Source organism: Astatotilapia calliptera, chromosome 12 (genome assembly GCF_964374335.1).
Source record: "Astatotilapia calliptera chromosome 12, fAstCal68.1, whole genome shotgun sequence".
NCBI lineage: Eukaryota > Metazoa > Chordata > Actinopteri > Cichliformes > Cichlidae > Astatotilapia > Astatotilapia calliptera.
Genome location: NC_137433.1, coordinates 12,938,774 through 12,961,863, shown reverse-complemented (window position 1 = coordinate 12,961,863; position 23,090 = coordinate 12,938,774). Strand labels below are relative to the sequence as shown.

At 40.4% G+C, this 23,090-nt stretch overlaps 2 protein-coding genes across 9 annotated transcripts in view; one reads left to right on the top strand and one right to left on the bottom strand.

Moving 5' to 3' along the window:
- The first annotated feature begins 4,396 nt into the window (after positions 1–4,396).
- On the top strand, positions 4,397–18,313 carry piwil1 (piwi-like RNA-mediated gene silencing 1). The gene is made up of 21 exons (XM_026188017.2): positions 4,397–6,285; positions 6,708–6,819; positions 7,958–8,063; positions 8,364–8,492; positions 8,592–8,806; positions 9,126–9,247; positions 9,462–9,542; positions 9,939–10,136; positions 10,495–10,603; positions 10,867–10,993; positions 11,339–11,456; positions 11,817–11,931; positions 12,011–12,198; positions 12,350–12,422; positions 12,660–12,860; positions 13,215–13,318; positions 13,515–13,585; positions 13,670–13,823; positions 14,101–14,226; positions 14,356–14,503; positions 17,886–18,313. The coding sequence occupies exons 2-21, from the start codon at positions 6,751–6,753 to the stop codon at positions 18,000–18,002; spliced, it is 2,571 nt and encodes an 856-aa protein (XP_026043802.1). The 5' UTR covers positions 4,397–6,285; positions 6,708–6,750; the 3' UTR covers positions 18,003–18,313.
- A 23-nt stretch (positions 18,314–18,336) lies between these two features.
- rimbp2b (RIMS binding protein 2b) overlaps positions 18,337–23,090 on the bottom strand; it is a 108,224-nt gene continuing 103,470 nt past the window's right edge. For all 8 annotated transcript variants that reach the window (XM_026188859.2, XM_026188872.2, XM_080309007.1 and 5 more), the window contains one exon: positions 18,337–22,375. In XM_026188859.2, the coding sequence (XP_026044644.1) occupies positions 22,349–22,375 (27 nt within the window). In that variant the 3' untranslated portion in view covers positions 18,337–22,348. The remainder of the gene's footprint in view (positions 22,376–23,090) is intronic.

The following is a 23,090-nucleotide window of genomic DNA, read 5'->3' as shown; positions in this document are numbered from 1 at the left end:
TGATCTATAATGGTTCTTGTGGCATGAAGGCCTTTTTTTCTGCGCAAACACTCGCATAAACAATGCACTGCGGTTAGCGAAAAAAGCAGCGCATTCAGGGTGGATGTTGACAAAGGTTGGGAGCTCATCCTCCTCTTGCACAAGTCTTTGTGCCAGTAAAAGATCAGAGGCTTCCCATGGCCAAAGAATGGGGTGACTCCATTTCAAATACATACACTACACACATGCATGCATGCATACTTGTGCAGCAGAAGGAGTGGCTGTCATGTTTGTGAGGGCCGTGTGACAGCACTCTGTAAGAACAGACTGGCCTGGCTTTGTGTGTTTGGGTGGGGCTTCCTGCAAATATTTAGCAGCTCTTCAGAGGATCAGAGAATATATTCCAAACCTCATCTGCAGCAATTTGAAATATCTTTGATAAACTACTCTGTGGTTAAAAACCATAGGCAGTGTACACTATGTGTTTTGAGAACTGGCCAGTGACAGACAGGCACTGCTTAGCTCAAAGAAACAATGCTTTTATTTACACCCCTGTCTCTTCCATTAGCTCTGTTGCATTTATCCTAATGCACTAAAACATCCTGGCAGTGATGCCAAGTAGGTTAATAATATGCAGTGGATTACGGTTTTAGCACAGCTCTGCGTTGCTGCTATGCTAAAGAACTGATTTAGCAGGGTGTAAAATAAACCTATCGCGACATATTTCCTTGACTCGCAAGCCTGCGCTGTGCTGTGCTGAGGTACATTCATTTCTGTCTCCGGCACAAAGCAAGTGAAGCAGCCTGCGATTGACTTCAGAGGCCCAGTATATTACATGAGTTAGTCATGGCTCATACTGAATTAAACATGGGAAGAAGAGTTTCTTTTTATCTACAGCCAAAGTGCTAAATCTGACCACTGCAACCGATACTCGCCCACTTCAAATCCTCCCTTTGATAGTGAAAGGGTAGGAGTTTCAAATGTATCAGTTTCTCCTCTTTTTTTTTTTTTTTGATGTTTCCGTCGCAAACACTGGTTGATGTTTGCAGCTGAAAACAAAATCATACAAAACAGAAAAAACAAAAAGGATTTTTTGTTCCCCTGCAGAGGGAATGCATCACGCTACACTTTGGTTTCTCTTTCATATGTGCGTTTAGTTTTTGTTTGCTGCACAGGTAGATTTAATCAGCCAACAGCAGGGTGACAGTTTCCTGCCAAATTATCTCTGATTGGTGCACTAATAATTACGGTGGACATGAATAGACCAGCTTCTGTGGTCTCCCGCAGTTCCTTTGGAGTTGGATGATAGTCAGATAATGCTCTGTTCAGCTCCGAGGATTTACGGACGTGTGTTTTGGTTTGTGGGACTCATCATTGCTGGTGCGGAGTTGTGATATTTATGGACAAGTAGGGATGAAAGCCTGGGGTCCTGTGGCTAATGAGATGCCGAGGCAGTGGGAATGATGGTTTTAATTACTGCCCAGGACTGGTCTAAAGGGGGCAATTGCTGAAGAGCATGCTGAGTGTCCTAGGTTGGGAGTTCAGACTGATGCCAGTCATGCTGTGCCTGGCTGCCTTTGATGCTCACTCCCCTCTGCTTTATTCCCACATTGTGCTTATTAGATTCTTTGCTGCTGATGCTTCACTGCACCTTTGTTCAAACCAATGCCACTGACTACGGAGAAGCATAACCACTGAGATTTTAACTCGAAATCCTCAGAAAGTTTCAGTGATGCTGAAGGCAACTTAATCTTAGCTCGAAATTAAATCCACCGTGTGTCCATTGTGCAGTGGCTTTTGCCGCACATGGGGAGTTTGCTTGGAAAAGACGAGGTGATGGAGTCCAACATGCATGGAAACTAAAATGGGCGCTAAAACTGAATTGGGGAAGATTCCACCCTGCTGTCTGCTCACATTTCACGGAGGAAGACAGTAGATTCCCATGCAGGTCCTGAGTCCTCCCTTTGCTCGGCTGCTCCCAGTAGGAGGGTGTTGCTACGTGTCTGCTCTCTGTTCTCCTGCGGCCCAGCTGTGGACCAACCCTTGTTGACTTTTCAGAGATCACATGGGATCCTCACTGAGGCCAGCACCAAGGGAGGGGGGTTCAGCCTCTGCAGGAGTCTGCTATGGTCAGCAAAGGCCTCCTCCTGCCAACCCCCTGCCTCTTCCCCCAAGAAAGGGAGAAAAAAGGTTGGTCTGGGTAGGGTCTGAACATGTCAGGTATATTCATAAACACAGTATTAAAAACAAGCTTACAGCTATCACTTCCTCATAGCAAACTCAAAAAAAAGATTGACAGTTTTTCACCTTTATAGTATTCAGTGGATACATCGGGGCCTATTTTTTTTTCTCTACCCAGATGTCCCGTATCTATGTACACAAATAATCTCTAACAAGTCAAGGCCGCCACAAGCCAGAGGGGTTTTTTCTTTTTTTAATCAAATGAACAGGAAACAGTATTTGCCAAGTACTAAAGGGAAAAAAAAGCTTGAATAGGGTATGTCCTTGGAGCTCATGCTTGCAGGAAGTGTGGATAAGGGGAAGGATCACTTATGAAAAAAGGGTTTTGTATATTCACGACAAGTAAATGTTTTGGTTTAAACAGTTTGACAATTCAGCCGTGCTTTGTGGTTTTTAAAGTATTATTTATATAGTTGTCGGCTTTGCTCGAAAGTGTTGCGCGGACAATGATTTAAGTCAGATGTAAAATCCTCGACATCCGAAGCACACACAATAAAATTAAGCCACTGTTAAGGTTTGCTTTGTCCAGTAAGATCCTGTCTCTCTCCTCCACCAGACACTTAGTTGCCCAGAGAAACAACTTCAACATTAAAAAACAGGGAAGCTCTATTCATTTCAGTTTTGTTTATATAGCACCATATCACAATAACAGTCTGCTCAAGGCGCTTAATGTTATAAGACTCTACAGTAATATGGAAAAACCCAACAATCGAGCAACCCCCGATGAGCACGCACTTGGCGACAGTGGGAAAGAAAAACTCCCTTTTAACTGAGGGAAACGTTAGGCAGAAGGAGGCTCAGTGAAGGGAGGGAGACAAGCTGAGTACAATAAGCTGAACCAACATACTTCATTACTTTAAAGTAATTTTAAGTTTCACAGTACATAGAAAATTCATCCAGTCATCAACCAGTGTCTGGGTCTATTCACACAGCCAGTAACTTCACATGAGATGCAGGCACTGTAGGAACATACACACTCCTGATAACTGCACCAGGGCTTCAAACTGCAAGGATATCAACTACTAGACGCACTCTGATTATGATAATTTAAATATTCCATTATCCAAGTTAAGGTTAAGGAGTACTGAACGCATCTCAGCTGACACTGGGAAAAATGGGGTTTACACCCTGAACAGATCACTCTTCCTTCACAGGGCTAACGCAGAGCAGCACATTGAGTTTTCTCAGCCGTCTTCATTCTTCATTTCACTGTTAATACCAGTGTGTGTTCAAAATATTCAAGGGTATTCAGTTAAAACATCAAACAAGAGAATCTTGTGACTTAAATATTCGATACTGCTTGTTTATCTCGGTGTGCACATCCACACGGTTGGATATGATAAAGGATGGCAGCGCTTTCACAGATTGCATGCTGAAATATGTGCAAAGCTATTACTCTGGTTTAATGTCTTTTCCAATAAGTGGATGTGTTTTATAATATTTTCTCCTCTTCTTTTTTTCATATTGTATTTAAGTTTGTAGGAGTACAATTTATAGCTTATTAATGATTTAAGGTGGTACAGCATAATCTAATCTGTAAATGTAACAAAAGCTCAAATGTATTGATGAATAAAAGCGTTCTCTTTGGCATTTTTCGACTGCTTGGAAATGATCGTCTCCTTGTTCCGGAGGACTGATTGTTGGTATTGAACCTCAGCGATTCTGACAACACCAGCTGTGCGGCATCACTAACAAAGCCGGAAACTGTTTTCCGTCTTCATTATAAATAGACCAACACAGTTTGTTTTAGATTTTACAAACTATGTGTCTGCTTTGACTGCTTCTTCTGCATGGGCTTTGGATACCCGTGGAGAAAAATAACTTTTTTTTTTTACCCCTGTGATACAGTGCATGGCTGCATCATTTTAAGGAGCCTGGCATCATGAAATGCAAAGTCATTTTACTGCATCCCCCCCGACCACAATCTTTTTCTGTTTTGTTTCATGCCGTGAAGTGCATCTCTAGCTCCGACCTCAACCCCTAAGGCCACAAAAAAGCTTAAAATGCTTAGACATGGCATGCAAAATATGCCTGTAGTGTCGTGCCGCTTGTATGAAATCTCATGATTGTTTTAAAGGGGAACACGCTGATGTGGAGCAGATTAGGTTCCATGGCCGGGAAGAGAATAATCTAATTTTCCTAACCCGCTTACTGACATTGTGGCACGGTAGATCCCTAATATGCAGAATCCCCTCTTGTTCTGGTTTTTGCAATCAGGGGTTCGAGCTTAATGGAGCCACTGCGATTTATGTTGAAGGAAAGCTTTGATCCTGTTTGGGGTTTTTTTTTTTAAATGACAAAAGTAGGAAATTAGGTTGAAAACTATGAATATCAATATGAAGACACGTTCTTGACGGCGATGACGATGTTCTCGGTTGTGTTGATGATAGATGCAGGAGTGATGAGTGTGTGTTTGTGACTGTGCAGCCAGTTTTGATAGCCTAACTGTGTTGCGTGTTTCCTTTCATCAGCTTCGAGGCCGTAGCATCTCGCAGAGCATGATTAGCGTAAGCGTGGAATCCGCACCGCTGGGGGCTGCAGGGCGAGCTTGAAGCCTGAAGCGCATTCATCAACGTCCCTGGCAGGGTGCACCTTTCTCAGCCTCACACCACTCAGCTTGCAGTCCTCTCTCTGGCCCCGTTTTCTTCTTTTTCTTTCATTTTCCCCCCGTTTTTTTCTTTTTTCAGTGGCCTTTGTTGTTTTTTTAAGAGATAGGGTGGTTTTTGAAGATTTTTTCTCCTCCTTTATCAAAGCTTTTACAGTACTGGAATATTTTTGGAGGTGCATGTTGTGAGTAATGCTGAATTGCATCTGTAGCTGTTAATGAGCTTACAGAGACATACATCATAGTGGAGGTTTGCTTTTTGGGGGTTTTCTTTTTAGATTGTTACATCCTTTCCTGTTTTTTACCAAACAATTTGACTTGATGACACTGATGTCTCTGCCTTTAGCTCCCTTCAGTCTCCTTCCAGCAGGTAAACAGTGACTAAAGCAGGTCCTCGCAGATTCATCCCTCAGGTCTGAATATGTAATCACTCTTAGATCTCAGACATGAAAGACTTGCGTACATCTTCCTAAAAAAAATGCCCTCTGAGGTGCCAAGTTGTGTTTTAAATGGTGAGATGTTGAGAAGAGAGGCAAAGTCTGTGAGGAAATAATGGCTCATGATTAGGTAGGCCTTGAAAGAAACTGCTGACTTTGTGTAAGCCATTTAACACACTTCTGGATTAACATTTCTGTCATCATGGTGATAAGTTTACATTTGCACAGAAACTGAATGACACAAAGCCTTCATTGCCTTGGAAAAAGGCCCTCATCTATATAGTCATGAAAAGATCACTCACAGTTATCACTTGACTTTCATTCAGTGAGTTGTACAGCCCTCTTTTGTTCACCTTCATTCGGTTTAATACTAGCTAAAAGAACTGATAGGCTATTTTTAAGAAGATAATCTTTTATAGATTATGTTATATGGTGTACACACTCTAAGTCATCCTTGTCAAGGTGAAATTTTAGGAAACATTCTTTAGGAAACATTCTTACAGGTTCTTACTGGCCTGTCGGGTGAAATCTCAGGCCAACAACCAGCAACCATATGTTTAAGGCCCGCATCAGAGGCTGGATGAACTGTATTAGCGGTCATCCTGAGTCTGTAAATTTAATTCTACAGCTTTGCTGACATCTAGTGGCCAAAATTGAAATCACACTATTTTAAAAAAATGCACACACAACCACCGTATCAGGTTAAACCACTCCGCTTAAAAACATAGTTCCGGGGGGGGGGGGGGAGTGCATTTTGTAATTACAGGTATCCCGTCATGGATGGGTCCGTTTTGCCCGGATATAATTATAATATACTTATAATATATGGTTGATATGTGGATTAAATACATTATTTAATCTCAAGACGTTTGTTGAGAAAGTCGATGAAACTCAGTAGCGTATTAATTTTTTCAGTGATGCGGCCTATAAGTACATTGTGCACATTTCATTTTCCTCTTTGACCGGGACACCTGCTGTAAGGGAAAGTTAGGACGGTTTATAATAAGAAAAGAAAAAAATAAAGTGAGTATTCTTAGTTAATATCATACAACATGTGTTGAAAACGACAGTAAATATTGAGAGTGACTCTTAAAGTTGATATTGAAATCGATTAATGATAGCCTTACCGTTAATGGGCAGATGTTAATTAGCTAACGCATTGGTCTCTATTTATTTGACAAAAAACGCTACAATTTACAGTCAAAATCTTGGATAACGCATGCAATTAATGTGCAAACAAGAATGTCACATTTTATTCTGTAAAACAATCGTACACAAAAATCGGATTTCTCGTTAGCATGTGGTCATTAGCTAGCATCAGGTATAACGATTCTACTTGATCACAAAATGGCGGCGGGGTAAAAGTAGAGGGCCTTGATGTTTTTGCAACGGTAAATTTTGGTTGGCAAAAATTAATTGCATTTTTTTAATCGCTGAAAATTTAGAGTATCGCTTTTCATCAGCCGAAAAAATTGAGAGGGGGCGAAAATGACTGGCAGAGCACGAGCGAGATCCAGAGGAAGAGCGCGTGGGCAGGAGACTGCAGCACCTGGAGCGGTAAGGACACCTTTGAATTTACTGTTAAATAATCCTTTAAAAAAAATCATATTCCCGTTACACGCTGGTTAACTACTTTGATTCAGCAGGGGTCAGTGGTGCATACAGCTTAGGCCGCATGGCCGATAGAAAGACAACAGGCTGATATTTACTGTGCCAAGCCTTATATTACCCAATGGTCTGTATCTGTAATGCCAACAAGTTATTATGGGTTTTTTTGTTATTTCTTTTGTACCCCTCACCCGGAAAAGGCTTATAGGATGTCCTCACACCGCTGGGCATGCGCACTGGACAAGTTTGTGAATTCAAAACTGGAGAAGGAAATCATCTAGGCTTTTCAAATTGGTACCATATGAGTTAAAAGGTTGAGGGATGGCAGTGCCGACTGCCAGTATTTTTCCCTCTATACTGAAATTTGCCTCAAACATGCACCAGCAGGGTTGCTCCATTTGTTTTTGTGCTTGTATTATCAAGATCTACCTCACTATATAAAATACCTTGAAATAATTAGCTGTTAACCCATTCTGTATAAATAAAATGGAAGTGACTCATGAAACTAAGAAAAATGATGTGTCAGGACTGCATTTCTGCATTTTTTATTTTTTTTTTTGTCACAGTGGGAATTCTCTCCATTATCCACAGGACTCACTGTTGTCATTGCCCATACTCTTTGAAAAAGACATGTACTGCATAAAACATGCTCAGCATTTCATTTACAGAACGTAATTGTTCTTCTCACCTGTTAAAAGTGAAACGGCACACAGTGGCAGTCATTTCTAAAGTTGGACTTTAAATCTGAATTTTTCCAGATTAAAATGATTTTACATAATTTTGTCTCACCCTGTTGCATAAAATGCAGAAACAAGCCGAGGTGTGAAAAACGTTTTCCAAGCGTAATTCTTTATTTACTACAGAAAATACTGAGAACTTGCAGCATTAATGTGCTGTGGAAAATGTAAAGGGAAAACATTCTCTCTGGTATATTTATCTCATTCTTGGATGCGCACATTAAAAGTAATTGTCAAAAATGTGTCTGCAGAGTTAAGTTCCTTCTCGTGAAAAGAATGACCATGCTTAAAGCGACGTCACTTCTCCAACCTTCCTTTTGTTTTGTTTTTTTTGTTTTTTTTTCTTCAAGAGTCAGGCCCAAGAGCCGGCACCAGCAGCTGCCCCTCCCCCAGAGGCGGGGGACCTGGGTGGTAGAGGGAGGCAGAAAGGTGCTCCAGGACCCTTCAGTGCAGAAGGTGCAGTCAAACAAAAAGTCGAGCTACATTTCTTCTGTTAAATATCTTTGTTTGTCCTTTCTTTACTCCATTTATAAGTAAAGTTAAAAATGTAAACTGATGAGGACTGCACTGCAGAGGAAACCATCTCTTCTAATTGTGCAAAGAAATAAGGCAGTCCGATTCGATAACACTTTCTGTGCATTGCTAGAAATGTAAAATGCAGATTATATATTTGTAGACCGACACTATTGCCTTGTTGTTTTTTACATTCATATTAGTGCATGTGGACTGTTAACAGTCTTCATTTGTTTTCATTAGCTCTTCTACAGATTTCAGCTGGATTTCAGCAGGTGAAGCTTGGAGAAAGAGGTGGACGCCGCCGGGATTTTCATGATGCAGGCGTTAACACGAGGCAGGCAATGGAGCATGTGAAGGAATCCAAATGCGGTCAGTAGTTTTAAATCGAAATGATGCCAAATGTAACTTTCTGTAATCTGTGAGGTTTGAAAATTACTACTAAAATTCTGTGTGTGTTCACTTCCTCAGGAGTAACTGGTAATCCCATTCAGCTGACCGCAAACTTCTTTCGCATCCTGTCCCGCCCTCAGTGGGTTCTGTATCAGTACCATGTGGACTTCAAACCACAAATGGAGTCGCGACGCCTGAGATCTGCGCTCCTCTTCCAGCACGAGGAAACACTTGGCTCAGCACGGAGCTTCGATGGAGCTCTGCTTTTTCTGCCGAACAGATTGCACAGCAAGGTACTGTGATGCTCCAAACATCGCGCGTTATGAAGAAAGTGTTTGTGCACGCAGATGGAATTGCCTGTTCGTTATCATTGTAAAAAGAGTTGGTTTCCATAAATCAGTCAGCCTGAATGATCAGGTTAGTGTTAATCTCTTGAGAGATTGGAGTTATTGATTGCAAAACACTGAATTCCTGTAATTCTTTCAAAGTAGTAGTTGTTATATTATAAATGGCACAGGAGTTGACAAAGGCGTTGCTTGGTGGCTTGGAAAGTTGTGGTCTTTTGACAAGCCTGGATTTTCCTCTTATCCAGTGTCTAACCCTCGTGTTTAGGAGACTGTGGTCTATAGCGAGACCAGAAATGGAGAGAAGGTTCAGATAACAATCACCCTGACGAATGAACTGCCACCCTCTTCACCAGTGTGCATTCAGTTTTACAATATCATATTCCGAAGGTAAGCTTTCCACCTTTCAGAGCTTCTTTTTAAAAAGTGATGCGCAGCAATATTTTTCGAATGCGTCTGCCAATTTAATGAAGTGATTTGCAACTGATTCGTAGTTTATGATTGTTGATCGGTAAAGTAAATAGTTGCATTTAATTGCAAACATTTTGACGTTGGTACAACTCACCAAAGTATTTTTGATGACTGGAAGCTTTAATGTCTACAGGATTTTGAGAATTCTCAACATGCAGCAGATTGGACGCAACTACTACAGCCCCAGTGATCCCCTTAACATCCCACAGCACAAGTATAGTTCTTTTGTTTTTTCTTATATTAAAATTTAAGGCCTAACATTAACTGCAAAAGTTTTTACATGTATCAACATGAATGAACTTATTTTTCTCAGTACACAGTAACATCGACCGTCTGCAGGCAAAGTCCTCACAGTTTTTGCCCACTCATACATGATTGTGCCTGGCATAGTTGCCAGATGAAAAGGGTTTGGGGGGTATTTGCTTATCAACAGGTATTTAAAAAAAACATTACTAGCTAAAACAATTTCCTCTAAAACCTGATGGTGTCGGTTAGATCTGAAACTTTTAAACTCCTCATAAATGTCAAAGTAAAAGCAATAATTATTTTTTTAAATTACGTAATTTAAAAAAATAATTATTATTTGTATTTATTTAAAATTTTATGCTAGGTTGACCATCTGGCCAGGGTACACCACCAACATCTTGCAGTACGAGTCCTGTATCATGATGTGCACTGACGTGAGCCACAAGGTGCTGCGCAGTGAGACAGTCCTCGACTTTATGGTCAACTTGAGGCAGCAATGTGGAAGTCAACGCTTTACTGAGATCTGTGAGAAGGAGCTTGTCGGGCTCATAATCCTCACGAAGTAAGATTTGCATTTAGCATCTTGTTTTTGTACTTGTGATGTGTATCACTCTAATGCAGGGGTGTCGAACTCAGGGCCTCGAGGGCCGGTGTCCTGGAGGTTTTAGATATCACCTTGGGTCAACACACCTGAATCAAATGATTGGTTCATTACCAGGCCTCTGGAGAACTTCAAGACATGTTTAGGAAGTAAGTTAGCCATTTAAATTGGCTGTGTTGGATCAAGGACACATCTAAAACCTGCAGGACACCGGCCCTCGAGGCCTAGAGTTCGACACCTGTGCGCTGATGCATTAGTTTCACAGTGCTTATGTGTAATCATATGTGACTTACTACTTGTGTTTATTTCTAATGTTTAGGTACAACAACAAAACCTACCGGATTGATGGTATTGCTTGGGATCACACTCCCAGCAACACATTCAAGAGGGGAGATGCTGACACTTCCTTTAAGAACTACTACAAGAGTGTGGGTATTGTGCACTCAACATTAAAAAAAAAAAAAGCCCTCAAGTTCTCATTACATGGACAATTACTGGCAAAGGCAAATATAAGAAATGGAACTAAAATTATCTAACTATTTAAAGGGCTAAAATTCAGATGCAAAATTTAAGAAAGAATTTGCATTTAGTGTCACTGGTGCAAAGTTTTTAAAGTGCTGCAAGTAGTAACTTTATGGTAAATTGCCTCAGTTTCAGTCCACACTCAAATATTTATACTTCCTGTTCTTAGCAATATGGCCTGGACATCACTGATGAAAACCAGGTGCTGCTGATCAGCTATGTGAAGAGGATGGGTCCTGCTGGAGCGCCACCTCCTGGTCCAGCCATGCTTATCCCAGAGCTGTGCTACCTAACAGGTTTAACCTTATTCTGTGCCATTTGGCCCTTTTCGGATAAATGTGCCTCTTTGTTCATCTGCAGGCATCTGTAAATATACGCTTCACGTCTAAGGACCTCAGTCCGTCTGCATTAAAGTTACAATGCTAATCTTACAAACATGTATGTACCACTTTCAACAAGGTACAAGTCAGAAATGTTTGCAGTTAGATTCACTAATAGTAATCCACAAGAAGGTATTTAGTTTGTTTATTCTGATACCTGAAACATTGGCCTCAGATGTGTTTTACAAGGAAGTTGTTTTATTATAACTAACTTTTTATAGGAATTGGATATTTTACATTTTGATTGGTTGTGTTTAACAGGCTTGACTGATAAGATGCGAGCTGATTTCAGCATCATGAAGGACTTGAGTACCCACACCAGACTGACCCCAGAGCAGAGGGAGGGACGCCTCAACAGATTTATCACTAATATACAGAGGTAGGTGACAGTCACTAGTAGAATCAGAATCAGAATAGAAATAAACGGATTGTTTTGAGTTATTGCCTAGGTGGTCTTTAATAGCTAGGCAATAATATATAAAACAATGATTTAGTGTTAATACTGGACTTGTCACATCTATACTGTGCTTAAGAGAAGTGATTTTTGAGGCATATATTTTCAATTGATCATGACAATTAAAGCTCTGATTTTTTTTTTTTTTTCCTAGAAGTTGTCTTCATCTCAGACACACTTTGGGTGTTCTGATAATATACTCAAAAGTTGACTGCAAATTTCTTCGTCATTATGTTCTGTCTGTAAGATTCCTGGCTTTGATTTACTGCTTAAATTATTTCACAGGAACGCTGACGCGCAAGCCGAGTTGGATAAGTGGGGACTCAGCTTTGATAAGCAACTTCTAAATCTGGCTGGCAGAGTCCTCCCTGTGGAGAGGATTTACCAGGGGTCAAGATCGGTATAATTTCTTCTTCTCAGTTAATTAAACAGATACATTTAAGGGCTCATTTAATATGTTTAATATAATTATCACATAGTATGACTACAACCCCTGGGCCGCTGACTGGACCAAAGAGATGCGTGGATTAGCTGTGATGAGTGCTCCTCCCTTGAACAACTGGCTCCTCTTTCACACCCGTCGTAACGGCAATGAAGCCAGTTCTCTTCTACAGACTCTCAGCAGAGTCTCAGGCCCACTGGGAATCGCCATGGGAAAACCTGTCATGTGAGTTTAGCATTTTTAAGTATTTCTGCAACACATTTTTTTTTTATCACAATGGTATGTAAAGTGAAATTTTTGACTGTAACACTTGTAGGTTTTTTTTTTCTTGTCTTTTAATTCACAAACGTTATCGTGCATCCTTGTTTTTCTGTAGGATACAGTATGAAGATCATCAGGAATCTCTCCTCGCAGCCCTGCGGCACAGTGTTGGACCCCAGATAGAGATGGTTGGTGATGTGTGAAGTGCACACACTTGTACATTTACATTTCAGTTTTCAGGTCTAAAATGTTTTTTATGAACCACATTTGCATTTAAATGCTCGAATTGTAGCCATTTTTTATAACTGACAGAAACTGCAGGTCAGTGTATTGTAGTTATGTCACATTGCATTTTTGCCATCAGGGATCTTAATTTTGACGTTTCCCAAAGCGGTACCAGACCTCAAGGTGTTTCTGTTTGTTAGGTGGTGGTAGTCCTCCCCAACAACAGGAAGGATAAGTATGACAGCGTTAAGAAGTTCCTTTGTGTGGACTGCCCCACTCCCAGCCAGTGTGTGGTGGCCCGTACCCTCAGCCGACCTCAGGCACTCATGACTATAGCTACAAAGATTGCGCTGCAGATGGCTTGCAAGATGGGAGGGGAACTCTGGAGTGTGGAAATCCCTGTAAGTCCCACACAAACTAAATACTTCAGATGTCAGAGATTAAAGTTTAAGGTGTTTTGGAAAGCAAAGAGTAGTAACTTTTGAATTGATTAAACTTTCTGGTGCTTTAGATGAGAATGTATTTTTTTTTTTTCCCCTTTCATCCAAAACTGGTTTGATTGGGTTCACAATGCCTCTGACTGTCCTTGGGATGACTTCTTAAAAATAGATCCCCAGTTTGATCTCTGGAGGTGCAGAAATCATCTATGGTTCTGTAGCTGTCCAACATTAAGAAAAAGAAAGAAAATCTGCTAAGTCATACATCCGGAGCTACCTGCTGTGGCAACCCCTTGTGATATTGTCATGTTTGTGCAGCTCAAACAGCTGATGATCGTGGGCATCGACTGCTACCATGACACCGCTGCTGGGAAAAGGTCTATTGGTGCTCTAGTGGCCAGTCTCAACCAAAGCATGAGCAGGTTGGTTTCTGTAACTGAGTTGGGAATTCACACTGGGAGCAGTGCAATGCTCTCGGTTATGTTCAACATGTGCAAACAAGGCCTCACTTGGCGTTTTGTGTGTGTGTGTGTGTGTGTGTGTGTGTGTGTGTGTGTGTGTGTGGTTTCCCAGCCTTTAAATGCAATAGTACAGTTAATGATTCAAATGTTTTTCAAGGTGGTTCTCAAAGTGTGTGCTGCAGCACAAAGGTCAGGAGATCATGGATGAGCTGAAGAAGACTTTGAGTGGCAAGTTTCTTTTGTCATTTCAAAAACTTTTACTTTTAAATACACAGAGGATCTCAGAAACTGTCTTAACACTTTGTTTTCCAGCTGCCCTGAAAGAGTATTTGAGGTTCAATGGCTGTCTGCCTTCACGCATCATCGTTTACCGAGACGGAGTGGGGGATGGGCAGTTGCACAGTGTGGTGAACTATGAGGTTCAGCAGATCATGGACTCCATCAAGTCAATGGGGCAAGACTACAAGTGAGTTTTTACATCTCCAACGGTTATGGTGTTTTTTAAATCTCTAAAAACGGTTGCCCTCAGAGGCAGTTAAATTTGCATTTGATAACACAAATGGTCATACATGATTCCTTCCTTTGATTTGAGAATTGTAAGGACAGTAAAGTAAAATGACTGGTTGGAACATGGACATTTTTGTAGTGCTGTTAGTATTTATTCCTGAGCATCAAAAGAACAAAGTTGAGATTATTTAGTAGAAGTGTCAGGTTTTCCCAGAGCCTCTGTCCTTTTGTTGTAGCCCAAAGCTGAGTGTGGTGGTGGTGAAGAAGCGCATAAGCAGCAGGTTTTTCGCCCACATAAATGGCAAGGTGTCCAATCCTCCTCCTGGCACCATCGTTGACGCAGAGGTCACCCGGCCAGAGTGGTACGTCTTGTTTTGAGGGGGGGCGGGTTTTTTTTTTTTATTTTTTTTTTTTTAAGCTGTTAACGGTCTTTTGATATTTACATAGGAGCAGTTGTATTGTGACAGTACTGTTGCACGTTTGTTTTCTAGGTATGACTTCTATATTGTGAGCCAAGCTGTTCGCAGTGGGAGTGTCTCACCAACCCACTACAATGTCGTGTATGACACCAGTGGACTCAAGCCAGATCACATGCAGCGGCTCACCTACAAGCTCTGCCACATGTACTACAACTGGCAGGTAGGCTGGCATCAGAGTGACCTTTTTGAGTAGAAATCTTTCTACACTGAAAATGTTGTCTTCATCTAAACTGGTCATAATCAGGTGTCTTTCTCCTCAGTGTTTTTAAGGAGTTTTCATTAAATGATGACATTTTTGAATGATCGACTCTAATTTAGAAATTTACAAAGCAATACAATTTAATTTTAATGGAGGGAGAATATCAGTCAAAAATCAATGAGTGATATAATTATTTGATCCCCTACAACCCAGCCAGAATTCTGACTCAAATTGGCAAATTACAATCAAGGAGTTCAAGAGTGTCTAATTATAAAGCACACCTGTCTACAGAATCAATTTCTTCAATTAATTATATTTTTCAGTAATTGAAAAAGAGCTGTCAAAGGACAAACGGGGAATGGGATGTAAGAAGGTGACAATTACTGGTGCAATTATCTGGAAATATAAAATGACCATCAGTTGCCCTCGGTTTGGAGCTCCACATACGATCTTTGCTCATGGGGTGCACAAGAAAGGTGGTCATCAGCACAAAACTACATGCCAGGAGCTTGTTAGAGATCTGAAGGCAGCTGGGACTACGGACACCAGAAAGGCACATGGCACACCCATATTAAGTTCGCCAGTGAACAACTAAATGATTTAGAGAACGCTTTGAAAGTGCTGCGGTCAGATGAAACCAAAATTGAGCTCTTTGGCATCAGCTCAACCCGCTGTGTTTGTAGTAGGGCTGCCACAAACGATTATTTTGATAGTCGACTAGTCACCGATTATTTATGCGATTAGTCGACTAATCAGATCATCATCAATTGGACGTAAAACTACAGCTTATTGCACCAGCAGCATCTGCTCTTATATAACTATCATTAGCTTACAGCTTTAAGCTTTTAAGGTGCTAACTAAAAATAAAGACAAGATGATAGTTTATTCAATTTTAATGAAATTTGCAGATTGTTTCGGTAAAGTTTAATAAACTCCTTGCTATCTAAAATATAACAGGACACCGGAGTATATTCTCCAGCATCTCACACTTCTGATAATCAGCTGTCTGCTTGACGTTTATTCAGCTGTGTAAAAACTATAACTTTAATCTCAGCCAAACCGATTTACTCAGGGACAAATAAAATACAAAAAAAAAAAAGGCCAAACAACAACATTTTTAATTTATCTAAGTGACTCATATATATTTAACCTGAGTCGCGAAAGACGGCGGTGGGTTTGAAAACAATTTGCCGGGAGTCCGGTGTTCTCACGGCGCTAGTGACCTAGCCCCCGGCTAGCTATCGAGCTAGTGGGTAACAGACGTCTCCGAAAACGTCGGAGCGCTTTTGAAAATATGTGGTGTCCTGATAAACTGAGCCGATATTTGAGGTTTACACAGCTACATTCTCGCCTGAAAATATGTTAAACGTTTATTTTGTGACCCAGAAAGAATAATAAGAGTAATATTAAAACTAACTAGCTACCGCCATTGTTGGAAACTAAGCTGGGCCGCGCTATGAATTCTGGGACACAGCTGCTTCTTCTTCGGGGTTTAACGGCAGCTGGCATCCTTGTACATGCTGTGCTGCCATCTTCTGTTTCAGTCCGTTATTACACTCTTAAATCCTGCTATTATTCCTGCGTCTTTTGCGATCTTACAAAGCTTCAAACGACACGTCGACTATTAAATCAGTCGTCGACGATTTTGATAGTCGACGTAATCGTGACTAGTCGACAAATCGTGGCAGCCCTAGTTTGTAGGACAAGAAATGCAGAGTATTACCAAAGAACATGATCTCTGCAGTCAAACATGAAGGTGGAAACTTTGTACTTTGGAGGTGTTTTTCCGATAAGAGCACAGAAGACTAAAGGTGGGTCCGAATTAGGGCTGCCACAAACAATTATTTTGATAGTCGACTAGTCACCGATTATTTTTGCGATTAGTCGACTAATCAGATCATGCATCCATTGGACGTAAAGCGTACAGCTTATTGCACCAGCAGCATCTGCTCTTATATAACTATCATTAGTTTACAGCTTTAAGTGTTTATGGTATGTGTTAACTAAAAATAAAGACAAGATGATAGTTTAAAGTTTAGTGAAATCTGCAGATTGTTTCGGTGGAGTTTAATAAACTCAGCCGTTGCTCCTTGCTATCTAAAATATAACAGGACACCGGAGTATATTCTCGCGCATCTCACACTTCTGATAATCAGTTGTCTGCTTGATGTTTATTCAGCTGTGTAAAAACTATAACTTTAATCTCAGCCAAACCGATTTACTCAGGAACAAATAAAATAAAAAAATAAAAAAGCCAAACGATAATTTTTAAGTTATCTAACTGACTTATATATGTTTAACCTGAGTAGTGAAAGACGGCGTTGGGTTTGAAAACGATTTGCCGGGAGTCCGGTGTTCTCACCGGCTCTGGTGAGCCTTGAACCCCGGCTCGCTATCGAGCTGGTGGGTAACAGGCGTCTCCGAAAACGTCGGAGCGCTTTTGAAAATATGTGGTGTCTTGATAAACTGAGCAGATATTTGAAGTTTACACAGCTACATTCTCGCCTGAAAATATGTTAAGCGTTTATTTTGTGACCCAGAAAGAATAATAAGAGTAAAGTTAAAACTAACTAGCTGCCGCCATTGTTAGAAACTGAGCAGGGCCGCGCTACGAATTCTGGGACACTGCTTCTTCTTCTTCAAGGTTTAACGGCAGCTGGCATCCTTGTACATGCAGTGCTGCCATCTTCTGCTTCAGTCCGTTATTACACCCTTAAATACTCCTACTTATTCCTGCGTCTTTTGGGATCTTACAAAGCTTCAAACGACACATCAACTATTAAATTAGTCGTCGACGATTTTGATAGTCGACTAATCGTGGCAGCCCTAGTCCGAATCAGTCTTCCACCATGATGATGACCGGCCAAAGAAGTAGTACATTAAGGTCATTGAGTGGTCTAGTCAGTTTCCAGACCTCAATTGTATAGAAAACCTGTGGAGGGAGCTTAAGCTTTGAGTTCCCAAGTGGCAACTGAGAAACCTAAAGGATTTAGTTTCTGTAAAAAGGACCGGGCCAAAATCACTCCAGAGATGTGTGCAAACCTGGTGACAGACTATACGGCTGTACTGGCCAAGAGTTCCTTCACCAAGTACCCACTTGTGTTTTACTTGTGTATCAAATACTTTTTTCACTCAGTGACATGTGAATCCATTCATAACTCTGATATGTTTTTTTTTCTGTATTTGTTAAAATAAAACTGCCATTAAAAATTAGACTTCATTTCTGTGTAAGTGAGCAAACGTATAAATTCAGCAGGGATCAAATAATTTTCCCCGACTGTGTAAATGTCACTGGCTTTGGCATTGTGTTGGTCATGCCTGATTGTTTTTCTTTGTGCTTTAGGGGATCATCAGAGTGCCTGCTCCCTGCCAGTACGCCCACAAGTTGGCTTTCCTTGTGGGTCAGAGCATCCACAAAGAGCCCAATATGAAGCTGGATGACCAGCTTTTCTACCTTTAAAGATAAAAAGGCCCAGTTTGCATAGAAAATCTTATTTACTCGTTTTTGTTTGTTTGAGCTTAGTTGTTGTTGTTGTTGTTTGAGCTTAGTTGTTGTTGTTTCGGAGGCCAAATTGAATGCAGTAGTTCGATCAGTTATACTTTAAGTGATGGGGAAAGTCTTTTTTTTTGTTGAGTATCTATAATCTTTGGTTTTGTTATATTTGAGCCTTTTATTGTTATCATTTGCAGCACAAGATTTAACCTAGATGCTGTCACACTTTCTGTATTCATTTACTCACAAATCAATAAATCTGTTTGTAATTCCTGGCATTTCAAAGCAAGTCAGTCCAATATTACATTACAAAATATCAAATTTATTTATTTTTTTATATAAAAGATTGCACATGCACACCCACACAATAATTTGTAACCATCAATATAGGCTGATAATTCTTATCATAAAGCTAGCACACAGTTGCAGACTTTTAAACAATATGGTCTTCAAGACACCATGGGGAAAGCTTAAACTGTTTGATTATAAATTTAAATGTACAAAAAAGGCAGTCTGAAAATCAAGTATAAACATTTAAAAACAATTTTACAAATGGACAAAATACAAAAAGAGCAACAGTCACTCAAAATGAAGAGAAGCAATGTCTGAGGAAGTGGTTCGTAAATAGGAAAAAGGTGTTCATCAGTTTACTGTAGGTGCAGATGGCGGTCTGGCCGAGAATTGTACAGAAAGCATCAGAATGTTTTGCATACATTCTTGTTTTGTTTTTTTTCTTCTTTGTTTTTGGCAGTTTCAGTTCAACTCTTGTGTATAGAAAATAGTCTGGATTTAAACGGCATGGGAGGATGAAATGGGGAAACTGAATGATGTAAGGTAGGAGGTGGTGGACTGTTCCATTTCACGCACAAGAATGGACATCTGCACAATCCCTTAGGGCAGCTTTGAAAATACATTGGCCTTCAATTCATTGTACATTCACTACTCTACATTAAGGTGTAGATATATATATAGATATATCGATATACAGTACTTGTATCCTGCACCAACATAAAGTGGGACACTGAACAGGCATCACTGACGGATTGGCTTGAAGAAAAGTATTTCAGATCAAATATATTTTGGGTTAGGAGGGGCAGCATAGAGGTAGCCTTGTGTCTCACTGTTTACTACTGTGAAGTCATCAAACCTGTAGCATTTAGTGAAGCTCAGAAGTGTTGCATGTTAGAAATCCACCGCAGTACAATGGCTGATTTGATCTGCCGATGCCATATCGCACAGTAACTATTTCTTTAATGCAACTGTAAAGTCATGTTTTAATTTGGGAGTATAGTGTCAACTTTAAAAAAAATCTCCATACATATGAATTTGGTATAGGGGGAGAATTTTCAAAAGTTTTTCTAGGATTACAAAAATGTTTATTTTTGAGAGGTTTAACAATAAATGGACGACAACACTGGAGACTTGAATAGTTCTACGTAAGCTCTGTCGCATGGAAACACAACAGTCACACAATACCCTGCATGTCACAAGTTGGGATTGACATTTGCGAACGCCTTTTATGAAGTAACATAAATGAATAGTAGGCATGAAACTGCATGCTCTACCGCAGCGGTCCCCAACCCCTGGGCCTCGGACCGGTACCGGGCCACGAGAGTTGAGGCTCAGGTGTGAAATGTATAGTTTTCAGGGCTATTTTGTTATCGTTTACTCAGTTTTCCTTGGTCTTTTCACGTGTGTTATGAATAAATTTTCGTTTTTTTGGTACCGGTACTAGTTTTATTTTGTTGTATTTATCCGCGACACCTTAAAGGCCGGTCCATGAAAATATTGTCGGGCATAAACCGGTCCATGGTGCAAAAAAGGTTGGGGACCGCTGCTCTACTGGACAAAGTACTACCCATTGTGCAATTATAAGGCAAATACATGGAGGTTGGATATACTAGGCATTGTCATTTAGGCTGATTTGACTGCAAAGACCCTGTAGTAAATACAGTATGTGCTTGTTGCTGACACGTCTCTGGGGAGGGAAATATGCCTATATCACAGCTGTTGAAGTAGGGCAGAAGAGAAGGAGTTAATTCTGCTGATTTGTCAACGTTTACTGCACAGTATGTCAGCTATGCTGACTTAAAAGTACTGCATGCTCCAGGTTCCACACTAACCCCGTTGCATCGTATGCGATCTGAAGGGGCCAGGAGGGAATGTGCTGAAGTAACGCATGCAAACCTTGTGTACAATTTACGACTGGCTGTTTTGGACTAGCTCAAAGACACTCAAATCCATCTTCACATCAAATTCAAACTGGACTCCAAGGTTTAAGTGAGCCCTCAGTATTTGAACGACATTCTGGTTTCTGTGTACAACACACTTGACTCATGATGTCTCTTAAGTGTCGCACTTGACCAAGCAGAAAATGAAAATCGCTGCAGGCTCAGTCTTTCCTTTCTACAGCAAAATCTCATCAGCCAGAGAGTTGGAGGTAAGATCACTACATCGTCCGACATTATGAGGTCTTGGGACCGTAATATGAAATGTTTTTGAAAATATGAGTGGATACTGTTCGACAAAGTACAAATATTCTAGTGTACAACAGATGTAAAAGAATAAAGCATTTGCTAAGCTCACAAATGCCACCTGTCCACTGCATTTGGATGAGTTTGTTTTTAAAACACTACAAGGATATGGCTGACACTCTCCAAGTATGTCAAGAAATTATTTTACAGCGCCAAGTCTTTGTAATAGTTTCTTCCCTTTGGAGAGCAGTCCCTTTTTCTTTTTGGAGGAGTACATGTCCATTGGGGCCCTGATGGGACTGCCGGGCCCCACGGTGGCGGGGCCAGAGCCAGGGATGTGTGGACGCACTGTGGAAGAGGCTGCTCTTCTGGGCGGACCCGATTTTTCCAATGGAACCTAATGGGAGACCCGTAAGGGACAGTTGAGGGTGTTAAAAAGCCAACCGTCTCTAACACCCCTGTCACTACTCCCCTCCTTCTCTTAAGTCCTTTCTGTCTCAGCTGGGCCAGCATAGCTCTGAAGTCTACTGCCCTCCCTGGATGTTGACCCACCCCACCCACTCTGTCAGGTAGAAACAGTGTTTGTACATATAGCTTTTTTTTCTTTTCTTTTTTTTTTTAAATGAAGCTGCTATGAATAAACTACAGGAACATGGAATTTTAGACTTGACATTGACTAACTTCCACATCAGTTTAAGGTGACAACATTTCCCAACACTGTCAAAGGCGGGGCAGTTCCTCTCACATAAAAAGATACATTTGCATTTTGGGACAGATCTACATCACATTCACCTTCCTCCCTCTTACATATACATATTTACTGATACAACTGGGTTACAGAGAAACCACCAGCCACTCTTCCTTTTCTGTAATCATGAGCTAAAAGGCTCCTTTAAATTGCACTTTGGGAAGACACAGGACAAAAGATCACATTTGTACGAAGTTGCATTTATATATACATGTGTCAACGCACAGTAATTTACACACGGGTAAAAATGAAGTGTGATTTTGAAAGCTAGTCTACGTGACCTTTGAGAGAAAATTGTTTGTCCAATTACAAGTCAAAGCACAAAATAAAATGCACCACTGCTCAGAGTCAGGCTTCCGCCTTGGCATTTTAGCTAAATGCTAATGCAGCTGTTTTGCACAGCACCTTCAGTGCCATTTGCAGTGGTCGCTGTGCAGCAAAAGTTGCATAGTCTCACTTGAATTAAGAACCAGTTCTTGGTCGTCAACTAGCTAATCTTGGTTCACAGGATTAGGACTGATTTGAAAACCAGATCACAAACAAGAAAAGGCAAAATAATAATAATAACAAAACCCATCCTAAATTTGGCTACAGGAAGAAGAAAAAACGTGACAATTTGAAGTGTAAAACCAAACAAGCTTGTTTAAAATGTTTATTTTTGTGAATGTGGTTTTGCATAGAATTGCTCGATTTTCTGCTTTTCCTTGATTTTACTGTATATCTAATTTGAACTGTTATTTTCCAGATTTGAGGGTCGCTGTGCAACAATGGCCTTTTAGCTTACCATGACTTACAGCAGGAGCCTTGCTTCAGGAGACGGACATTGTCATGTACAACACTCAGAGAAACAACTGAAGATACCACACCTTTTTTTGTCTAATGCATTGGCTAGGGTTTCTATGTCCTACCAACAAACAGCATCAAGTTTTTTGGTAACACAGAGAAGTTTCCTAAAACAACCTACAGGAATGTCATACAAAGTATACATGTTGCATACCAGAAACTAAGGGTACCCATGACATCTGCATTAGACGAGGGGAGCGTAATCTTGGTATCCTCAGTTGCTCACTTACGTGACGGAAACAGAGCCTTTAAGGTGTGAAATGAACACTCTTCTTCTGTTTTGCCAAGCAGGTGAGGAAAAGAAATAAAACAAAAAAATATGGTGATGGCATTTCAATAGTTTGCACTATGACAATGGCAAATTAGAACACAAGGAAGGAAATATCTAATGACACCTATTAATATATTCTTTTTTAACAATTGCATTATTTGTTAAAACACAAAAATAACATCACATATTTACATTTAGTAAAGAGTTACTTCTGAAATGATTCTCTGATGGCAACATAGGCTAAGTGACCTTTGCGTGCTACTTTACAAGAAAGCAATTTACAAAACAAAGTGTTCAGGAGCAGATACAAAAAGTTGAACTACACTAGACTCATCTTTATATAAAATGATCAAGAGTTCATGCATCTGGACTATATACCATGCTGAGCTACACACTACATAGTTCATCTTTCAGTACAACAAAACTATTTACTCTATTAGAAATGACTTAAGATCAAACACAGAATATATTCATAAAGCATCTGTCAGAATGCTAAATACACATGTGCAAAAAAAGGTATTAACGGATCTTTTCCCAGACATGACATGACAAGTAAAAAGTCACAGGAGCTTCTTGCCCTTTAATTTTACTCTCATTGAGAATGCTTTATGAATACAATATATCCATGTATTATACAATGCAGAACTCCCACTCCCACCCACAGCAGTGAACATGAAAAATAAAATACCTCTGTCTTAAAATTTCTTTTTTTTTTTTTC